Raw genomic sequence first — 18543 nt, 5'->3', positions numbered from 1 at the left:
TCTCAAGATATTTTCCTCAAAAATGCATACAGATTGAAATTACTTGGATTATATGTTCATATTCAGGAACATTCACAAAAGGTCTCTCCTTTATCATACATTATCTGGTTATAACTCTGGACTTAGGTAGGAAGTTCTGTAGATTTTTGCCTCGTAGCACTTTTAAAATATTAAGCCTAGAATATAACCTGTGGGATTAGTGAGCCATCTCTTTCACAGTTTGTTTGCTTGTATAATACCTCTCACCCAGAAATAGAACCTGAGGAATTATATGAATTTTCTCTTTGCTAGTTTATATTTATAAAAAGGATGCACTATGCTAACTGTTGGCAGGCAGTATGAGGAAATAGGTCAACACATCAGAAACTCCTGCAAGTTTTCTTTTGAATGGGTGACCTCTTCTACTTCTGGGGTAACTTCTGGGGTAACTTTATCGATAACACTGAGCAGTTATTGTGGCCACAGTCGGTAACGGAGTGCACATGGATTCCAGCTGTTCACAAATAGTGGACACATGCATAGGAACTAGAGTGTTTAGCCTGTGACTTGTGTACATACAACTTTTATTGGATGATTTAAAAAAAAAATCTCTTTGTCCTCCTATCATACTGAGCAGACATTTTTGGATTTTTTAGTATTAACTAGATGACAATTATTAAATAACAGAATCAACATGAATTTGCATTACGTTTAATTCAAACTGCCGTTTAAAGTATAACTGAACGAAGAGTTAAGGTTTATCTTGAACCATTTGCGTGGGCTAGGGCTTGGCCTTGAATTTAATCTCATAGTATATTTTTTTCTTGGTTCTGAAGTTAGTGGAATCAGAAAATACTGAAGGCCTATAAAATACCCAGTGCTGCGAGATACCAAACAGTTGAAGAGGAAATATAAGACTTGGTTGGTTCTCACTCTCGTGGTGAATTTTCTGTGAAACTGCTGGTACTTAACCTCCAGAGACCCTCTCTTGCAATACCCTCTGTGTAATTTACATTTATAATATTGTATTCTTTTTCTTAGAGAGGACCCCTGAAATTACATATGTTGGCCTTGCAAAACCTGGGTCCACCCTGAGAACTGCAAAAGATAAAGCTTACATTTTGCTTTATCCTGTACTGGAGTGATCAACAATTCACAATAATTTACTGCAAAAGATAAAGCTTACATTTATAAAACAAGTAGACAATTACTGAAGATGGTGCAGAAATGAAACTCGAACATGTTCAGAGAAGTAAATCTCATTTATTTTGCTTCCTGTGCAAAAATCTGGATTTGTCCAGATATGCACACAACATGAATGTGTCTTTCTCACTCCATTTCCTGCTCGCATTTAGATCTCATGACCAGATGTTAATCTTTGTTTCGGTTTAACCAAAATGCAGATTCTTCAATTGATTCGGAGTGGGGGGTTAATGTCTATAACTAGAAGGTAAGCAATTAAGTTGCATGAACTTACCTTTACCAAAGATAATCTTGATATACTATTTTTTTTTATTAGGAAATTATGGTAGACCTATTTGTGAGTCTCTGGTGTAATTTTTAAAACGATTTCTCTTGGTTTTTTAATAATAGAGTGTTTATCTTTTGTGAATTTAACACTGAACAGTTATTATAGGATGTGCTAATCCTAACTAGTCAAGAGTGGATCGAAGGCAGATGCTACAGTGTTTATTTTCCCCCAGAGAAAAGCTTATTTGAAGTCAAGCTTTGATTTTCTTTAAGACCAAATCATGTGGCTTTTCTCTCATGAAACTATTTGCTTTCTGTGATTTTTTAAAAAATCTTTTTATAGTTTTTTTTTTTTTTTAAATTCTGTTAATATGAGCCTTTCCGATTGACTAGTAGACAGTGGTTTGAAGTCCCAGGTGGCCAATTCCATGTATTTGCTTTATCGTGTACTGGAGTGATCAACAATTCACAAAGAATACAGTTTTCTGTACTTTTAACCATGGCTCAGAGTTAATTCTAGGGCTCACTGGCTTCCTTTCTATCTAAGAGAACGTTTTTGAATTGTGGCTTAGCTATTTGTGTTGGGGCTTTGAGATTTTATCTTCTCTAACTTCAAACATGCATTCTACTTAAAAATATATTCTTCCCACCATGCCGTTAAAAAACTTAAGGGAGTTAGGTTCTACTGAAAATACCCAGCATCAAATGTAAGGAGAAACCTAAGTCAGCTAGTAATTCTCACTGAGAACCAAAAAATGTTAGTACAAATATCTAGATTTTTTTTTCTCAGCTGTCACATGAGCTACTCTTGGGATATTTCTTGATCATTCTCTTTCTCTGATCTACATCTATGATATCTGAAGTATGCAAAATTCAAGAACAAGCAGAATAGGTGTGAACTATGTCTCCAGGAATTTATGCTAAGTCATTAATGGCATTCAGGTCACAGTTTGGAAAAGACTGAGCAATAATCTGAATTACCCCTTCATTTCAAGTGAGTTCTCCCAGTGGAAGACTTCTGGAGAGGATTAAAGTTGAAGCTATCCATAAACATGATGCTTTAAGACCAATCTGGCTTTAATTTGCTTGCTTAGGTCATAGAGAAGAGACTAATTCAGTGGGTCTTTGAACTTACTTCGTCTCCCCATGTTTGCTTGCCATACATTTTCACAGACTTTATCTCATTTAGTTCACTTATCATCACATTGCTCCTATGTTTATAGATGCAGATATTGAGGCTCAGAAACAATCAGTAAGTGGCAGAGTTGGAATTAAAACCACTTTTTTTTTTTTTTTTTTCTTGGCTTGGAAGCTTTCTCCAAGCATACCATATCACTTCCTGGGATTTGCTAATGTCATATGTGAAGGGTGATTTGGGAATCCTCCTCAGCTATCCTGTTCTCTGCCACATCAATTGATTTTCCTTGGAAACTGCGTTTCTTGAGGGACACTCCCTTCACGTGCTTGTGAGCAATTCATTTGAACATCAGTGCTTCTATTCATTCATTCGTTCATTCATTCATTCAAACGATATTTACCAAATGTGTAATAGGTACCATATACTATATAGGGTGCCGTGTATGTAACAGTGGACGAACCAGTCATGACTCTTGCCCTGTTTGTGTTTCATGGTTAGTAGGGGAGAGTAACATTAAACCAGTATACGAATAAAAGTGTGCAATTAAAACTGATAAGAGTTCTTGGGAGATAAAGGCTAAGTTCTATGACAGAATCAATGAGACAGGATTTGGGGGTTGTGTGTGGAAATAACCCAAAGAAAAATGGATGTTGGCCAGTGATCTTAGGAGGTTACACAGGTCATGGGCCATCAAAGGTCACTGTTGGAAATGTGTGTCTGGAGAGTTTCTGTTTATTTGATGTGTTCAGACCAGATCCTTAACCTGAATCTGCTGCTTCCCAAAGAGGACTCTTCTTGGAGGACAGGCATATACAAATGAGACAGCTTGGGAGGATTTATGCACGTATGTTACCACTGTGGGGATAATAATCTAAATCGATGCTTTATGGCACCTGGAGTAGTAACACCTTCGTATGAAAAAGGATGAAGCACTGACAGCCAGGGAGAAAGGGAGCCGTCCTCTCCCCCGAAGCCAGTTCCTCTGCAGCACAGGGGAGCTGATCAAATATAAAATGAAAACATTCTATTTATTTCCACAGACTTGTCATAAATGCCAAATATGATGCCCTTTCCTTTTAGAGTTTCAGGATACTTTATGGGAGAAGCAGTTTTCCTGTCTTTTTTTTTCAGTATTGAGATTTATGTGTGGTCCAGCACATGGGCCGGGGAGTCAGAAAATGAACTTGAGTCCAGTGTGTCCCCCTTACATGCTCTGCTTGGGCACGTTGCTTCGTCTTGCTAGCTTCCAGTTCCTTGTTTATAAAATGAGAATGAAAAATAACCTTAATCTAGAGGGTGATTATGAGGTTTAAGATTGATAATATAAAGTTATTGGTAAAGTGGCTGGCCAATCTCTTAAATGCTTAAGAGATTGCCATTAGTTTTTCTTTTTTCAAGGCACATACCACTCTGAAATGATCTTTTCTTATTTATCTTGCTTATTTCCGGACTGTCTTCCCTACTGAGAGGCCTTGTCTGTCTTGTTCACTTTTGTACCCTTAGAAAGGAACGGTATCTGGCAGTAGGTGCTTAGGAACTGTTTGTCTAACAAATAAATAATAGTTATTATTATTCACGCCCATTATAAGCGCTTGCATTGGAAGGTACAACAGCGAACATTACCCAGCCTCTGCCTACTTTTAGTGGGCGAGAGAAATAAATCTATAGACTCATACTGTTACCGGCAAGGCAATGAGGGCTCATTGTGTACTTTTTTAGAAAAATAAACTTCATAGGGAATTTTTCGGCTCCTAGCAAAATTGAGTACAAAGTACAGAGAGTTCTCATATACCTCCTGCCCGCACACACCCCCTGCTCTCAGCATCCCCCGCTGGAGTGGTGCATTTGTTTCAATCATTGACACATCATTATCACCCAAAGCCCATAGTTTACATTAGGGTTCGCTTTTGGTGATGTACGTTCTGTGGGTCTGGACAAATGTATAATGTCAGGTGTCCAGCACCATCGTGTCATACAGAATGGTTTCGCTGTCCTAAAAATTTACTGTGTTCTGCCTATTTGTCTTTTTCTCTCCTCACCCCCATCCCAGGCAATCATGGATCTTTTTCTTTTTACTGCCTCCATAGATTTTTTTTTTTTCCAGAATGTCATGTAGTTGGAATCATACAGTATGTAGCCATTTTAGATTGTGTTTTTTTTTTTTTCTCTTAGTAACATGCAATTAAGACTCCTTCGTTGTCTTTTTGTGGCTTGGTAGCTCAGTTTTCACTACTGAGAAAGATTCCATTGTCTGGATTGACCACAGTTTATTTATCCATTCATCTACTGAAGGACGTCTTGGTTGCTTCCAGGTTTTGGCAATTATGAGTAAAGGTGCTGTAAACATCCATGTGCGGATTTTGTGTGGACATAAGTTTTCAGATCCTTTGGGTAGATACCAGGGAGCAAGAGTGCTGGACCATATGAAGAGAGGTTTTGAGTGTTGTGAGAAACTGCTAAACTACCTTCCAAAGTAGCAGTGCCATTTTGCGTTCCCGCTGGCAGTGAACGAGACTTCCTGTTCCACATCCTCGGCACCATTTGTTATTGTCTGTGTTTTGGATTTTGGCTGTTTCAACAGGAGTCTAGTGGTATCTTATTGTATTTTTAATATGCGGTTCTCTAATGGTGTATAGTATTGAACATCTTTCTATGTGTTTCCTCTGTGTATCTTCTTTGGTGAGGTGTCTTTTGAGGCCTTTTGCTCATTTTTTAATTGTGTTGTTTTCTTACTGTTGAGTTATAAGAGATTTCTGTACATTTTGGATAACAGTCTCTTGTCAGATGTGTCTTTTACAAATTCTTTCTCCAAGTCCGTGGCTTGTCTTATCATATTTTGACATTGTCTTTTGCGGTGCAGAAGCTTTTAATTTTAACGAAGTCAAGCTTATCAGTTTTTTCTTTCGTGATTCATGCGTTGGTGTTATATTTAAAAGGTCATTGTCATGTCTAAGGTTGTCAAGGTCTCCTCCTCTTTTAACTTCTAGAAGTTTCATTGTTTTATGTTTCACGTTAGGTCTGTAATCCATTCTGTGTCAACTTTTGTGAAAGATGCAAATTCTGTGTCTAGATTCGTTGTTTCGTGTGTGGATGTCCAGCTGTTCCATCACCTATCATCTGTGGAAAAGACTATCTTTGCTCCACTGTACTGACTTAGCTCTTTTGTCAAAGATGAGTTGCCTCTCCATTGTTCTGTAGTCCGGGGGTTTCAGTGTTACGGTCAGCCTATGCCCCTGGACTGTGAACTTCATCAGTGCTTCTGATTTTTTTTTCCCCTCCCTGAGGGAAAGGATGCCTAGGGGGACCTGGAGATGGGTATTTTCCTTCTCTAGGTAGATTAGGCTCTGATAAAACCTCAGCAGGTCAGGCTCTGGTTGACTAGTGTCCCCTGAGGGCAGGCCTTGTGAAGAACAGAGTGCTCCGGTGTATTTCAAAATGATTCTTTTTCCCTTCTCTCGCTGGAAGCACCAGGAGATTTTTTTTTCTCTGATATTTACTGTGGTGGCTCGTCTGTAGTTTTTGTCTCCCAGACTCGTCCACACTTGAGCTCTAGCAATTCATCGGAGTTCGGGTTTTTCTTCCCTAGGCTCTGGTTCCCGTAGAGTTTTCTTTTCCAATAAGGAGGGATTCTCTATACCTGTCTGCCTGTCGTTTCAGTTTTTGGGGGGGTAATGGTTTACCCTCTGACCTCTGTGATGGTTCTAAGAAGAGTTGTTATGTTTTCAGTTTGTTCAGCTTTTTACTTGTCATCAGGATGACGTGCTTACATCTAAGCTCCTCACATGATGGACCAGAAATGGAAGTTCTCTTTGGGCCATTTTTTAATTAGGTTGTTCTTTTTCTCATTGTTAAAGTTTACAAGTTTTTGTATATTTTGCAGAACAGTTCTTCATCAGATATGTCTTTTGCTAATATTTTCTCCCTTTCTGTGGCTGATCTCATTTTCTTGACTGAATGTGCACTATTAAGAGAAATGCTTTTCCCCTGGGAGCAGCGAGGTGGTCATAGTTAACCTCCTTTCAAAAGCTCACAACACGAAGCCATTCAGCTTTTAAACGCTTTCTTAGCACGAGAAGCTGGGTAAGCATTTTTGGGATGCATACAATATGTTCCAAATTACTTTTTGTTAAACCTCACTTAAAAATAATTAAGTTTTTTTTACTTAGTTCTAGAATTAGACTAAGCACTTGCCAAGTATTCCTGGCTTTGTGCTGGCATGCAGCGCTTATGGGATTCCCTTACTCTCTCCTCTTGTTGTAGGAGGCAAGGTTTCTAATATCTTCCCTCTGCTCTTCCACGCCCACAGAGAGGGGGAAATGAGCAGAGGGCGTTCTAGGGAGCAGATGCTGGAATCCACCTACGTTGAGGGCCTCACGGCAGCTTACGCTAGTGACCACATCACCTCCAGGTGCTGGTCTCTTACAGAAGTAACACTTAAATTAAATGTTACGATTAAATTCATGACACGATTTTTCCTACACTTTTGTTTCTTCAAAGAGTTATTTAGGTCTCACGTCTATTACTTACATAAGAAAGTTTTTCAAAATAATGCCATACTATTTTCTTAATTTATTTTATTAACTCCACCCCCAACTCCCTACTAAATCAAGTGGAAGCAGATAGGGTGGTTTGCCCATTTAGTTTTTTGTCTCACTGTGCATGAAAAAGTTGATATTTATTGGTCAGTTGGCTCCAGGATGCTCATCCCACTCATAGAGTGAGGATTTCAGGAAATTCTCACATTGCTTTGTTTCCTTTTCTAGCTCAAAATACAGACATACTGGATAGCCTGACTAAAGTGAGAATTTCTTAGAAAATGAAGGCCATTTCTTAAGATTTTTGTTATAGGAGATGAGTTTAAATAGATTTTTTCTAGGTTTGCATATGCATGACCCCTTCGGCAAGAAAACCGTTGAATGGCATATATGTTATGAGTTTTTTAAAAAAGACAGATTGCTGAAAGATAAATTGGACTCATATTTCCAGTGACTGTGAGGAATATGACAATATTTTCCGATAAAAAAGAAAAGAGGATTATAACAAGGGCTGTGAGAATCTTTGGGTATCGAAATGCTTCTAACATCAAAAAGACCACTGAAAACTTTTGCAGGGTGTGCCCTTCATGAAGGCCCCATGCTCTCGCTGGTTCATTCTTTGTTAGGTGCAGAAAAACAATTTAGATAATAAAACTATAGAAGACTTAACATTTATAACAGTTTACATACTCACCTCTGGCAGGCAGAATAGCAGCCCCCAAACACGTCCAGCCTTACTCCCCAGAGACTATAGATATGTGGGTTACATGGCAAAGCAGAATTAAGGTTGCAGATGGAATTACGGTTGCTAATCATCTGGCCTTCAAATTAGCAGGTTATCTTGGATTATTTGGGTGGGCGCAATGTTATTGCAAGCGTCCTTACACAGGAAAGGTGGAGGCAAAAAAAGAGGGAAAAAGATCTGAGGATGGAAACAGAATCAGATGCCGTCCCACTGGCTTTGAGGATGAAGGAGGGGGGCCGCGAGCCAAGGAGAGCTGGAGCCTCCAGAAGCTAGAAAAGCCGAGTAAATGGATTGTGTCTCAGAGGCTGTAAGGGAACACCTGTCGGCACCTTGATTTTAGCTCAGTGAGACTCCTGTTGGACTTCTGACCTATACAACTATAAAATAATGCATTTGCGTTGTTCAAGCCACTGAGTTTGTGGTACTTAGTTGTGGCAGCAGTAGAAAACTAACACAATACCAATACACCTTTTGGTTTATTAGAGACATTGTTCACAATTTGATAAAGAAACAAGAAATTCTTGTGAGGGAGATTGCCTCCAGAAATTTAGTGCTAGCTCAGGGGCTCAAGGAAGCTGAAGGTCAGTTGTTGGTTGACTTCCACCTTGGCTTTGTTCAGGATATTATGCCTGTTCAGCTGCAGCCCACACACACACTCCTGGAAGTGTGGGTGGACGCAAAGGATGGGGCTTGGCCTCACCGTGTGCTATTGCTAATTTGGTCCTGTTTTAGAATTACAGCCAACTATAATCACAAGAGGGAAATGGAAATAAGTTCTCTTTTCTGCTGGGTCAGTCGTCCTTGGTAAATCTTTATTTATGTTTGCCAAATGGACCCCACGCCACCCAGCAGCACTGTGGGAATTCTCCGTGGGAGCCTGTGGTCACCGTGGAACCCTAGCTTCATGAGGAGGCAGCAATAGGTCTGTTAAAGTAGACACTTACGGATGCTGTCAGACTTCCCCGCAGATCGCAGCCAGGCTAACCTTCTGTTCCCGAAAGGAGATAAAAATGTTTCTATGAAGTAGCTCCTTTTAAAAAATTTCGCTTGGAAAAGGGAGGCAGGACATACAGTTATTCTTCTTTTTTAGAAAAGAATACCAAATTGCCCAGCAGGTTTTAAAATAGCATGCTTCTGTTTGGAGACTAAAAACAAAACTGATAAAAAATTAAAAGGCAAGGAGCATGTATTTCGAATGGTAACTGGAAAATTTTAAATTCAGCTTTCATAATCTAATGCAGTTTTTTTGACCATTTTTCAGCAGTTGGTGGGAAGAGTTGATCGTAAACTCCTTTAAGAATTTGCCAAAAACTGTGGACCCTCTCTATGGAAAAAAACTCGTCAGACTTTGCAAACTATTTAGGGAGTCTCAGATATCCGTATGTCCATCCATAAGGGATGCTGGGTTATGACCCCCCTCTGCTCAAGCAGAGTCTCCCTAGCGTGGGTGACAAGGGACAAGTAGGTGGCCATTACAGGTCAGAGGAGGGCACTGCGCCTAGTTTATATATCATGATGGGGCAAATATCTTAACTGTGGTTCCAAAAAGTAAAATCATTAATTTTATTCAAGTAAATTTAATGGTTTAATACAGGGTCTATCTCGGAATCTTTAAAAGGAAAAGGGACTGGCTGTTTTTGAGTTACTTTATGCTTTCTTAATCACTTTTCTCTTACTTGACATTTCTGTGTGTGTGTGCGTGTGTGTGTGTGTGTGTGTGTGTGTGTGTGTGTGTGAACCTAGTCCTTGAGAATGATATCAGGCCCTTAGGCCTGAGACACATAATTCTTTTGCCTTTGGCTTCTGCCAAGGTTGCCAGTGAGTGCTGGTTCAGATAGAGCGACATTCTGTTGAGCTTTCGTAAGCACGAGAGAAAGAAGTGGTCCTCACCTTGATGGGATTCCATGATCTTAACCCCCTGTTCATTGTGCGTGGCCTTACATAGCATATTTCACAAGGGTCTTCAAAAGCTCTGCAGTAAGAGCCTTTTGAGGTTGGGGAAAACCGAGCCACAGGCTTGGACCGATTTGTTAACAATGCATTAATTCATCTTAAACCTGAGCAGATCTTGACCTGTTCACAGATTCTCTGGTTGTCAGCATGCTGCCTGCTCCGGGGCACCGGTCCTAACCCTGTGTTTTCTGTTGTCCTTCATTGCAGCCTCAGGGCTGCAGCACGCTAACAATGCGTATTTGCAGCTGTTTGTTTGCAACTGTCACGAGCTGGAAGTGGAAGGAGGAGGTACTGGTGAGCCACCCAGCTGCAGGGACAGAAAATGGGCCAGAGAAGAGGAAGGGTGGCCAGGCCTTGGAATGGACAGGAGAGGAAAGCTCACGGCCAGGGTGCGAAAGCCGTTGTACTTAGGAAGTAACTATAAATTTGGATGAGAAATGAGTTATAGCAAGAGACGCCTTTCTGTTTCCTTTCTCTGTATGAATAGTGATTATAAAATCTTTATCTTTTTCTTGGTCTCCTCTTGAGGCGATTGTGGGGTTGTGGTTATCGATAAAGATAGTATTCTCGAGGAAAATTTACAGCATTTTGTAACCGTCAAGTAGAACAGAAATACCAGGTACTTTCTTGAGCTGTTAACGTTGCCTTGCCCATCAGGGACCACTGTGGAGTGACGTGAATCCAAGGGCAAGGAAGGTGGGAGCCCTTCACAGCAAACGCCCGGAGGGGAAGAGGGATTCTCTTTCTGGGTCTTCTACCTTTTTCTAATTGTGGGAAAACACTTAGAGAACCAGACCTTATGAGCAGACCGCATGCTGGCCCCTGTTCCTCGTCCTTAAACAGCCAGCGCCACGGTGGCAGCATGAGCTTTGCAAGGTGGGCTTGGTGGCTACGACCCAGTCCTCAGGTCAGACTCGGGTGGAGAGGTGCCTGCTGTGGGGGAATTTAGTTAGAGCGATTACGAGCAACCGTCTTGTTGATCTGCGGGCCTCGGTCCACAGTCTCCATCGAGGGGTCGCTGGGTGTTCCAGACATCTGCAGGCGGTTTCACCCGTGCCGCTCTCCTGAGTCAAGGTCAGCTTCTGAACATTTTTCTCATACCTGACCTATGTTTTTGTAGGTTGGTTAAAGAAAAACGCCTCAGATGTTCATAGGGTCTGTTGGGAAAGCAGCGCCCCGGAGGGCTTTGAGTCAGCAGCTCCATGTGAGGTCTCTCTTTCCTTGACTTCCTCCGCTCTGTTCTCTCACCAACCCCAGTAAGTAGCTTCTCCCCTCCCCGTCCCTCCCCAGCCTGCCTTTTATTCGTGGAAGCAGAGGTATCAATTCATTTAGCAAATGTTTGCTGAGTGTCACTAAGAGCAGGCTCTGGTCCAGGCTCAGGGGGTATAGCAAAAAGCAGGATAGAAGAGTAGAACCAAAGTCCTTACCCTGACCTGCCAGGCCCTCATGACCTGCTCCTATCACCTCCATGTCCCAGCTTTCTCTCCCTTGGCTCACTCTGCCCTGCGCCCTCCTCTCCGGCCTTCTTGGTGTTCCTTAAGCGCACCGCCCCGCCTCTGCTGCCGGGCCTCCGCACCAGCTCTCCTCCGTGCTGGGAGGACTCTTCCTGGGGGGAACTGCGTACGCGGCCCGCGCCCTCACCTCCTGGGGGATTGTACTTAATTGTCACATTCACATTGGACCTTCCCTCACGCGAAGCAGACACTTCTGGCCCTCCAGTCATGTCTGATCATTTTTACCAGCTTTCTTTTTCTCCAAAGCACTTTCCACTCTCTGGCTTAGTGGATATCAACTGGTTATTAGTTTCCTGTTCATCTCCCTCCACAACAGTCACACTCTGTGAAATCGGTGGCTTTGGTTTGCTGTATCCCCAGTGCCCAGAATAGTACCTGGACAGGCCTTAAGAAATAGTCATCGAATGAGGATGAAACGAGTGAAAGAATGTATGATTTAGTGAATGAATGAAAAGCTCAAGCTTTCTAACCTCAAAGAATTTGTAACCTGGTGGGGGGAGACATACAATAAACAGAATAGCTTTAGCTCGTATGGTAGGGCAGTAACCCAGAAGCTTGTAAGTTTGACTGTCAAGGTTCAAGTCCCTGCTCCATTTTTGAGGGCAAATTACTTAAGCTCTCTCGTTTTCTCATCTTTAAAATCAGAATACTCATAATACCACCTATGAGGTTATTATGGGATTTAAATAAAAAATTCATATAAAGTACTTAGCAGAGTATCTGACATATAACAAGCTTTTGATAATTATTAATTGCTATTATTATTAGATCACTTGCCAGCAGAGCCTGAAAAGTTCTTCAGGGTTACCCCCATCCTGGTCTGGGGTTACTGAGGCTTTTCTGTTGGGGAGCAAATGGTGGAAAGACTGTCCCTGGTGACAACTTTATCTTAGGGTTTCTTTGAACCGCAAATGCCCCTGATTCTTCCTTCAAATGCGTGTTAAACACTTCATCTGCCCAGATGGGCTCCAAATAATATATCTTTCCCTTCTGGAAAAAAACTGTTTCCTGTTTAAATATTAGCAACCAGTTAAACATTATGGGTTTTTTTCCCTTCTTCTTTTTCTAGTGATTTTTAGGCTGCAGTAAATAATTGCTTAAGGCTGTACAGAGAACATCATGTTAAAAGTCATTCTGACAATTTGTGTTTTAATTTAAGTTTTATGAGTTATCATGTAAAGAAGGGCAGCTGCTCACTGGTAAGCCTCCTTAAGAGGTCGAAGCTTTGATCTTAAATCCTGGCGAGGCTTTGCAGAAATTGGAGGTGACGTTGTTGACAGGCTTGTCTGTAGCTATTTTACTGCCATTAATTAAACACACTCAAACACCCTTTATTTACTTCTCTGGAGTAAATGAATTGAACTTGATTTTGGTTTTTGATGGGAAGCTATGAGAGGGTCCAGGAGACATCAAAGAAACACTCTTAATCTCATAAAACGGACTCTCAAATGACCTAGCTTGAACATTAAAGAATTCTTGATTCCAATGCTGGTCTAGTTTCCTTACTGTAAAGCATTAATTCTCCTTAATGATAAGAAAAATTCAAGGGCAATTAATCCCAGTCCTTTAAGTTCCAGAGGGTTACAGGCATTTTAATTATATCTCTCTTCTAAAGGTCTCCTTTGTAAAATTGTATTTACATTTTTTGCATTTTCATAGTGCTTACACCTTCAAGATTTCTGCTTTAAGATCTTAAAACCTTATTATTATTATTATTATTATTATTATTTTTGCATTTTAATTTTAGACTTTTTGGAATAATTACAGCTGTCCTTAAACTTCCTTTTGCTCCCGAACCTTTAGAAATGAAGGCACGGACAGGTTAAAATACTCGAATACACATAACGCCAGATGGTGCCTTTGCAGAGACAAATTCGAACCTTGTAGTTGGGAGGTCTGTTTTCATGTCTGCTTAGGGAACCCCGCGAAATGACCGATTTGCTCCCAACGAGTGGCCATCGCTATGCCCGTTGGATGGAGAAAAGTTAGAGGCGTCTGCACATAACCATCAGGACCACGTGCTCTGCCACTCAGGCATCATTAATGATGTTTTTTATCCGTCTTCTAATTATCATAAAAAAAAAAATCGATCTGGTCCTGACTTTGAACCTGTGCTCCGATGGCCAGGCGAAATGTCCACGTGCTCTCGGGGCATGCTCTGAGAAGATGGGATCAGGTCGATTAATGAGAGGGAACTCCCCGCGCCAGTGTAGGTTGCTTTGTCCTTCTCGACACCGTCTGACTGTCCTGTGGCGTCACGTGCTGGGAGAGGAACTGCGAGAGATGTCCGTGCCCTGCCAACTAGCGTCTCAGCTTTGAGTCTGAAAAACGCAGCGAAAGAGCAGCAGAGCTAAAGTCAAGACAAGGACTAGGAAGATCCAGAAACTTTTAGTACAGACATCTCTGAAAAGAAAAATCCCACGTGCAGTAAAATGCACGTCTTTTCCTTGTAAGAGTTTTTCCTTTTTTGTTTCTCTCTCTCATGGCTCCCAGTTGGAAGATAAAAGATGCAATATTTCCAGAATAACCGGAGGGAGATTTAATAGACTAACACGGAATGTGACGAAAACAAAGGTTTTGTCCCACAGTTAGTCACTGGCAGTTTATGGGTCACGCTAGTCAGATGGGCAGAAAGTACGGTGGCTTTCCGAGAGCCCCCCTCTTCACTGCGCCCGCCCTAACCTTCTCCTACTTGAGTCAACCACGAAACCTGTTGCGAGAGAACATAAGCACGTGGCTTGCTATGATGGTGGCCAATGAGAGAGCCAGAAATGCCACTTGTTTGTTTACTAGGAGCCTCGTTTCCCATCGCTGCCTTGCTCACATGGGGTTGAGCAAATCCGACCAAATTCTTATCTTGGAAGAGCAAACGGTAGGAAAAGGAGATATTATATGATCTGGAAGCCCTCTAAAGAGCAGGTGCAGGATGGAGCAAGAGGAACAGGGAGGGCGGAGGCCAGTGGAAAATATTTTCGGGAGGCCAAGAAGTCCATAAGGCTGATGAGCTCAACAAAGGAGCAGGTGGGTGGGAGGAGGGGCAGAGCCTAAGGGCACAAATTGGAACCTACGGGAAGGGGATGAGGGGACCAGATGGACTGCATTCGGTCCAACCAGATGGTGGGCTTTTATTTTTAAAAGGATTTGTAAATCCTACGAACCAGGAACCATAAGGGTAGTGGGACCTTTAATCCCGTTAGTAGAAGACAAAACTGTGCTCTTTAAAAATGTTCAACTGACCAATGATAGAATTTCTATTATCAAAGCTTTGGGACAGACTGCCAGCTTGGGAAACTCCCAGGAATCTCTGACTTCTTCTTTGATGGGAAGCGAAACTGCAGAAACAGCCCAGGCATTATAAGTTCATATAAAGACTCCTTCTGAAGAATTTCAAGTAAACTTGCTACATGTACATTCGGATCCAAATTAAACATAATATATTTGTATGAAAATAGGCTTGCTTACATGCAGAGCTGGAAGAATAGCTAACAGTGTAATTCGGGACCAATCAATTATGTAGTAAATTTTGAGTATGTAACGAGCCACACATTTTAAAGTTTTGGAAACCTATTGCTTTCCAAAACATTGGTCCCCTGTGTCCCCCTTCTGTAGTTGCTATGTCTAGATCGGCCCGACCTCAGAGCACCCTCGGCTCCTCTCCTGGTTACCGAGTCATAGGAATTCTGTTCTTCAGTCCTTGTCTCTATCCCACCCTTTGCTCGAGGGTCCAGAATTACTTCCATAACCCTTTTCCAATGGGACTCACCCTCAGACACACCACAGTCATTAAGCGGAGGGTGGAGTTGTCATTTTGTGCTCATGTGTGGCACAGACGTGCAAGCCGTGCAAGCAGAGCCGCGTCTGACGGGTACCGTAGAGGCGCGGGAGTGAGGCTTGTGTGCTCGAGAGCTCATGAAAGATCACGTAATGTCTGATTTTCCTGCTAAGACGAAAGCCTTGATTCCATTTAAAAATTCAAATGGATGTGATATATTATGAGAAAGTTTTAAATAGCGTAACTCATTGTGAAATCACTCTTCTGTTTAGAATATACAGATAAACCCATTAAATATCAACTATACAAGTCTCATTTTTTGATGCTACTTTATAAATATGTTTTTCCTTAAGTACTCCTGAAAAGAGTAACTGTTATTTTGGGGTTGGAATTGAACAGAGTTGCTCTGCGGCATTATTGACTGGGTTTTGTTTGTTTTCATCTGTGAAGGTATGGAAACCTGACGAGTCCAAACTGTGAAGAAGATGGAAGCCAAAGTTCATCGGAGTCAAGGACGGTGATCAGGAAGTGAGTCTCTCTTCTCTGCGTTGCAAGCTGTCACTTAAGACTTACTCTCTTGAAAGAACACAGTTTAGTAGAATTTTTTTATTCCTTTGGAAGGTTGCCATGTTTTTTTCCCATAATATATAAGAGCATAGAATCATTATTATTATTTTTTAACAATCTAACGGTATTCATTTACTCATCCGGTAAAAATGTATTGAGCACCTACTGTCTGCCAAGCCCCGTGATAAAGGACACAGCCATGAACAACATTATTAAGTCCTACGTCTTATGAAGTTTATATTTTAGTACAGAGAGACAAAGAAGCCACACAAAATAAAGAAACAACACAAAAAAGGATGAAGGAGGAAAGGGGGCTAGATCAGGGTGGAGCGTGTGTTTCATGTAGGGTACAAGGCATGGGCTTCTGGTCTGGTGGCACGAGCGCAGAGCCGGATGTGGCGCAGGCTAGGGGCAAAGAGAATATGGGCAAGGCTAGGAGGCGGGGACACTGTTTGGGAAACGACGGGAAGGGGAGTGAGGCGGGTACCCAGGGAGCGAAGTGGCACCTGCTAGGGGATGAGATTTGTAAGGTAGTGGGGGCCCCAGATTACGTGGGACTCAAAGGCCTTGAGAAGGATGTTGAGTTTTGTTCTGAGGAAGAAAGAAGCACTCAGGAGGTTTTGAGGAGAGCAGTGCTGTGGCCTGATTTATCTTTTCGAAGGCTTACTTTGGCTCTGCGGGAGATGGTTTATGCTGATGAGAATGATCTGGGAGTCAAGTAGGAAACATCCGGACGCAGGGGCAGGGCCACCACTATAGCAGCACCGTTTCTTGAGTAGACGAGCTACCAGTCAGAGTGCCTGGAGCCACTCGTGGGAGCTGAAAGCGTGGGAGGTGATCCTATAGGATTTTTAAATCGGAGGACGGACTGATCGGCTTTTTCTTAAGGAGCCAGGGATGTGAAGGTTAGAAAACTGTCTTTTTAACTCCCAAATTAGGCTTTAGGTCATCGTATACTCTTCTTGGGTGGGCTATAACTCCGGGAAACCAGACACAACAGTGCAGATATTTGAAGGCCAAGTGCGAGATGTGGTGAGTGGAACGGATACTTTATTCCTAGAGAGTTTGGGGAAGGCTTCTTGGAGGTGGCATTTGAGGCCGGCCTTGAAGGATGGTGAAGATTCGGTGATAGAGCCATCCAGGCAGAAGGAACAGTGGGACCAGGTCAGGGACACGCCTGTACATGCCATTTGGGGAACAACACAGAATCGGTGTGGCTGCTTCACCATGTGTATGGGCTGGGTGGGTGGAGTTAGGGGAGCGGAAGCTACATTGGGGTTACACTGTGAGTGACTTTAATTTCTTACAAGAGAATTTGGACTTTCCCTGGTAAGCAGTGGACAGTCAGCCCCAAAAAGCTTGTAGAGGAGGAAAATAATGAGATAGATGCTATTAAAGAATAGATTAGACTTAGCACCTTCTTGCTCAAAGTGTGGCCAGTGGACCAGCAGCATCAGCATCACCCGGGGACTCAGAAATGTAAAATCTCAGGCCCCACCTAGACCTAGATTAGAATCTGCATTTTAACAAGATCCTCAAGTGATTGCTGTGCACTTTCGAGAATCATAGAATTAGAGGAGTTTTATTATTGTTAATTATGTTATTCATGCACATTAACTGCAATACTAAGTTTTTACAAAGAGCTTCTTTATAATGAATATTTTTAAGCATATACAAAAGAAGAGATACTGTAAGAATTGAGTGGCTAGCTTGTCTGATGTAAACTCGACCAGACTCAGAAATGAGCACGGTGTTATCCACGTACTTGGGAATTAAGTCGAATCTAGAGCTTCCATTCAACTAGCCACCTGAATGCTCCGAGGAGAGTTACAGTCTGAAAAATATCCAGGACTTTTCTGTTTCCTAGGGGGTGTTTTGAGATGAAATAGGTTTCTGGGATTTAGCAGTTAAAGAAAATTAATTCGTACCCCGGATGTCAAGATTCATGCTCATTATTTTAAAGGCCCGTTATTATAAAACGTCGTTGAAATTCACTGTTCGCCAGGAGCAGCAGCGTGGGTGAGGCTCCAGGAGAAGCTGTTTCACGGGGCTTCACAGTTTTAAGCACAGGAGGCCCTAACAAAGAGCTTCACACAGCACACCCCTGAGGGGTCCGTCGTCTGGGGACAGTGGTCAATGAATTAGAGCCTCACAATGAATTAGTAGAAAGTTCTTGACCCTTTTTCTCACACCGAGTTGACTTTTTAAAAAATCGTGCCTGGCGAAAATATGCCACTTCGTTTTATAATGGGTCGCTCTGTCCTGCGAATGCTGGAATGTCCCTTCTCCCTGCTGACCTTTCTTCCGCTCCCCCTTCTGCCGGCTCCCTCATGGCCCTCCGCCCCCACTCCGACTGCCCTTATTATTTGTCATCTCAGGACGCTGTTATCTTTCTGCTCTTTTTTTTCTAAACTTGCCCTCCTCCTGATTATTTCTATAACTAGATGGAGTCCCTTCCTTGTCTTTCTGAGAGTGAAAGCAGGGGAGCACCCTCTCCATTCCACATCTAACGTGGTGAAAGTGTCTCGATCACCCCCAGAGCTCTGGCATCTGACTTGTGGCACCGACTGAAGGCTTCCTGGTGACTACAAAATGTGTAGGAGATAAGACTGTATGGCAGTTCTCAATGGGATGATTTCGCCTTCAGGACATTTGGCAATATCTGGAGAAGTTTTGATTTCAACTTGGTGGGGGGACATTATTGGCATCTAGTAAGTAGAAGCCAGGATTGCTGTGAAGTGTCCTATAACACACAAGACTGTCCTCCGTCTCCCACAATAGAGAATTATCTGACTTAAAAGGTCAATAGTGCTTACGTAAGGAACCCTGCTATATGGTGATGAGGCTGCATCCTCAAGTGAGAACTGTCT

At 42.2% G+C, this 18543-nt stretch overlaps 1 protein-coding gene across 7 annotated transcripts in view; it reads left to right on the top strand.

Moving 5' to 3' along the window:
* RGL1 (ral guanine nucleotide dissociation stimulator like 1) overlaps positions 1-18543 on the top strand; it is a 194661-nt gene that overhangs the window by 125734 nt on the left and 50384 nt on the right. For all 7 annotated transcript variants that reach the window (XM_036234524.1, XM_016145595.2, XM_016145598.2 and 4 more), the window contains one exon: positions 15557-15634. In XM_036234524.1, the coding sequence (XP_036090417.1) occupies positions 15557-15634 (78 nt within the window). The remainder of the gene's footprint in view (positions 1-15556; positions 15635-18543) is intronic.

The sequence above is a fragment of the Rousettus aegyptiacus genome, unplaced genomic scaffold (genome assembly GCF_014176215.1).
Source record: "Rousettus aegyptiacus isolate mRouAeg1 unplaced genomic scaffold, mRouAeg1.p scaffold_m13_p_17, whole genome shotgun sequence".
Lineage (NCBI taxonomy): Eukaryota > Metazoa > Chordata > Mammalia > Chiroptera > Pteropodidae > Rousettus > Rousettus aegyptiacus.
Note: the sequence above shows the minus strand (reverse complement) of the source record. Positions and strands in the feature narration are given on the sequence as shown.